Raw genomic sequence first — 4,141 nt, forward strand, 5'->3', positions numbered from 1 at the left:
CTAGTTTAAAGCTCGCCGTATGAGATCAGCCAACCTCGATAGGAAAACACAAAGGACAGAAGGATGCTACTGGTTTGTTTTTCTCATCCAAATGAAAATGCTTGCTCCTAAGAAAGCAAGGGAACAGCTGTGGCAATCAGATTGATTTTACACTGAATTTGGGCATAGTTTTTCTGGAAAATGAGCTGGAATATATTGATGGCACAAACCATGTGCAACCTGAAGTGTGTGTTTCAGATAATCCCATCTGTCCCTTGAATTACAGGCAGGGTGGTGTTTGGGGGCAGGTCTGAAAAAGAAGAACAGCATCTTTCCAGGTCAGTCTGAAGAGAGCGCTCCTTGACTCGGTGCAGCATGAAGGAAGGCGTGTTGGTAGGGATGGTGTGAACTCTGGCATTGCTGATGGAATGGAGTGGGAGGGGCACATGCACAACGGGGTGCACAGAGACAGGGAGAAGATCAGAGTGATTAAAATCCTTGAGAGGCCAGGATGATTAGGAGAGGAGGATCCCATGGTTTGGGAAACAGTTGGGGTCAGCGTGGGCAAGAGAACACAAAGGAAACGTCATGCTGTCTGGACCAGAGAAGGAGGTGATGTGGGCACTTGGGAGAAGAGAGAGGTATGTGAGCTGGGAAGGACCTCAGTGAGAGTTTTGGCTTTCTGAACAGAAATTAAAGGCAGACCTGAAAGCTGTACTGGGGGAGGCAGCAGCAAGATTTGTACACAGTTTGGATATGGCAGGCAAGGGAGAGAGAGCCCTCACAGCTTGACTGCTGGGTTACAAACCCAAGTGACAGGAAGGGGGACTGTTGAATTGTCACAGCAACAGAAGTAGCCACTCAGATCCATGGATGAAGTAAACCAGTAGAGCTACATCACCTGGATTCCAGCCATGGACTGGATGCTTCCTCAGTCTGGGGAACGCACATAAGTGGCAGAGGCCCAGCGCTTCCAGGGGTCCTGGCTCTAGGACACGACCTCCAGGACTGCCCTGTGGCTGGGTACCCTGAGGTTCTGGGACAGCTGGACCTACTTAGATGTCTAGGCTATCTGCCTTGGAGTCCTGGCACTAGCCAGAGACCCTGGCCCTGGAATCCCGGGGCCCCTGCTCAGTGAAGCTGACAAAAATGTCAGCTGCAGGGTCCAGGAGACCTTTTGGATTGGTGTCAGTGTATCTGCAAAAATATTTTCTCCAAATTTTTGGTGTGTGGGCAGTGCCCACATCTGGGACAAGTTTTTCATAAAAACTCACACAGTTATTCTATTGCGCTCAAGGGGTATTCACTTACCAGTCCAAAGCAGGTGGACAGCAACAGAACTGGTATAAACTAGGGAGACAATCATTTCAGCTAATTTTCTTGCCCTGAATTTGATGATGGTTATAAATAGAGACTTTTGATATTTTAATTGGCCCGCTAAAATAAATGACTTTCCCTGGACAAGTAGGATTTTTTTTTTGCATGGCTAGTTTAAACTCACTAAGCCCAAGGGAGGCAGGTTTCTTAAGCTGGCTCCTCCATCAGTACTGAGTGGGTAAACTAAGATTTTCAAAAACCGATGCCTCCTCTACTCCCAGAGAAGGAGGTGCATTTGGATTGGATCACCATGGGACAGCACAGTGGGATATATGCCACTGTCCTGTCCTGCCTTCAGCAACCTGAGCCACTGCGGAGTTTGATGTAGGCTCTGTTGAACTGTTCATTTACGTTTCTTTCCTTCTGTCTGTCTTTCTATTAATGTCAAAGAGGCCCAGATCAGGAGACAGGGTCACATTTTCTTATGCAATGCATTTTCGTATGCAATATTTCCTGTACAATAGAGAATTTACTGTCTAGCCATCCTGTTTCTCTCCTTCTGGGTGTAAAAGCTGCCCTCATTCCCTCTTACTTCTGTTGCCCTGAGCATCCTGTTCACTCACTTCTCATTTCTCTATTTGTTCTTCCAGGGTCTATATCATGTCCAGGTAAAATCTAGTGCCTGAGGTGAGAAACAACCTGGGACAACACCAACAAGGAGTTAAGGGATCTGTGTCCCTCATCTGGTGAGGGAAGCGTTCTGAAACCTTCCCCAAGAGCCTGCTGGTGAAATCACTTCCCCATAACCCTAGTAGGGATGGAGTCCAAAGGAATCGCACGCAGTGGAGGCAAACCTGACGTCAAGGCCACCAGCACAGGGAAGCCAGAGAAACCCAATCCTGGGCCTGCCACAAATGCAGACAAGAAGGAGACCCCTTCCAAGGAGCAGCCTGCCCCTGCCCCCACCACCACTACAACGAAGAAGGCAACCAGCGAGGCTGCTGTGGCAAACAACCACAGCAATCTGAAACCTAGCCCAGCAGCCACGGAGACGCCAGAGGCCACCAGCCAGTCCTCTGACTCTGAGCATAAGGGAGACAGCACCGAGGAGTCCCCGGGCAGCGTCTTCGACAATATGAAGCCCTTGATCGTCGTTGGAGGGGTGGCAGTGGCTGCTATCGCTGTGATTCTGGGTGTGGTGTTCCTAGCCCGGAAAAAATGAAGACCGAGAAAGGGTTGGGGAGAGGAACCGTATCAATTGTACAGCTCCTTTTGAGAAAAATGCATGCAGTAAATTCTATACATATCTATACTTATATCTATAGAGAGAGAGCTAGATAGGCAATTACAACACCACCAACAACTCCAAAAGGCTTGCTCAAGACAGATGTACCCATTCAACCTAAGTGTGGGATTACCATGCACTCAATGTGTTCTCTCATGTAATAGAAATTGGCTTGTACCACTGTGTATTGATTACAGCTTCTCCTGATCAGTGTAAATGATGGTGTCCCCTCCCTGCACCTGCTGCCCTCTCCAGAAGAGTCCCCACTTTCCCCATTTTCAAGTCTACATCCCATACAGAGTCCTCACTTTAGTATTTGTTTTTTGTTTTTTTCGGTAGAGTTGTGGTAGAGGAGATGATGAAAGGGAGGGGAACAGTACTGAGACCCAGTTCATTCATTATTGTGGTATATTGTTAATATAGCACTCCAGGTGTGTGCTGGATAAGAGGAGGCAGCCCCTTGCTCAGACAGCTTAAAGTGATATCTGATGGGTACATTGTGCATCTAACGCTCATCGACCTACCTTAAAAGAAAAACCAAGCAAAGTAACAAGAGTATACCATAGCCACAGGCTGAGATCCCAACAGGAGATAGAGGCTTGTAGATCTCATAGCAAGAAGGCACCCTTTCTCTATCTGAGATGCAAACCAGGGCCAGGAGCAGCTACCATGAAGCTCAAGGGGCCAGTGTGATCCACTAAGATCTACAGTGTAGGCTGCAGTCCACAGAGACAACATGCAAAGCTGGAAGCCCCACTCCTATCTTTAGTCATACAAAGGACAATTTCATGCCTTCAGCACCCCAACAATTTGTCAACTCATAGAAGGTTATAAGGGCAAAGTTGGGCAGTCCCTCTCAAGAGAATGAGGGAGGAGATATTGTTTAGGACACAGCATTTGACAAACTTGAGCTGGCCTTAGTAGACCCTTAAGGACTTGCGCCAAATCCCTCTGTAGTTATTCAGAGTCTTTCCATTAATTTTGGTGGGTTTTGGATCAGACCCTTTATCCTGGGGCTTTTCCAAAAAAGGTTGACCTTTCCCCATCAGTTAAGAATGTAAAAGAAAAGGAAGACAACCAACACCTGGCTTTCAGGGCAAATGGCACAAAATACCATGGCCTCTTTTATGTCAGGAAAATCATGTGCCTGAGTAGTAAAAACAGATTGGTTCTAGAAAAGATTTTGCTCCTTTCTTTCTTAAATTTACCAGGAAAATATGAGACATCCATTGTTTCATTGTTTGAAAATGGAAACAATTTCCCAGTGATCAGGTGCAGAACAGCTTGGTTTTGTCATTGAGGACCCTGAAATCTGAAAATCAGATAAGGAAGGGAGGGATGAAGAAAGGGTGTTGAGAGAGAGAGAGGTGGCTTGATTTAACACATTCACTCATGCCCTTCTTGTGACATGGAGAGCACTGGCCATACACCGTTATTCTGAGGGTTGAGTGACCTTTTCAAATCAACAGCATCCATGAGGACCCACATTTCCTGCTGCTCTTGCCAGAATCTGTAAATGATTTTTTTTTTTTTTTTTTTTTTTTTTTTTTTTTTTTTTTT

At 46.5% G+C, this 4,141-nt stretch overlaps 1 protein-coding gene across 1 annotated transcript in view; it reads left to right on the forward strand.

Annotated features, from left to right (window-relative positions):
* The window catches only part of CEND1 (cell cycle exit and neuronal differentiation 1), a 37,469-nt gene extending 33,365 nt beyond the window's left edge, over positions 1–4,104 (forward strand). The window contains exon 2 of the mRNA XM_019519790.1: positions 1,947–4,104. Within this exon, the coding sequence (XP_019375335.1) occupies positions 2,114–2,518 (405 nt within the window). The 5' untranslated portion in view covers positions 1,947–2,113 and the 3' untranslated portion in view covers positions 2,519–4,104. The remainder of the gene's footprint in view (positions 1–1,946) is intronic.
* The last annotated feature ends 37 nt before the right edge of the window (positions 4,105–4,141 follow it).

This window comes from Gavialis gangeticus, unplaced genomic scaffold, assembly GCF_001723915.1.
Source record: "Gavialis gangeticus isolate Ggan-Ray unplaced genomic scaffold, GavGan_comp1, whole genome shotgun sequence".
Classification (NCBI taxonomy): Eukaryota; Metazoa; Chordata; order Crocodylia; family Gavialidae; genus Gavialis; species Gavialis gangeticus.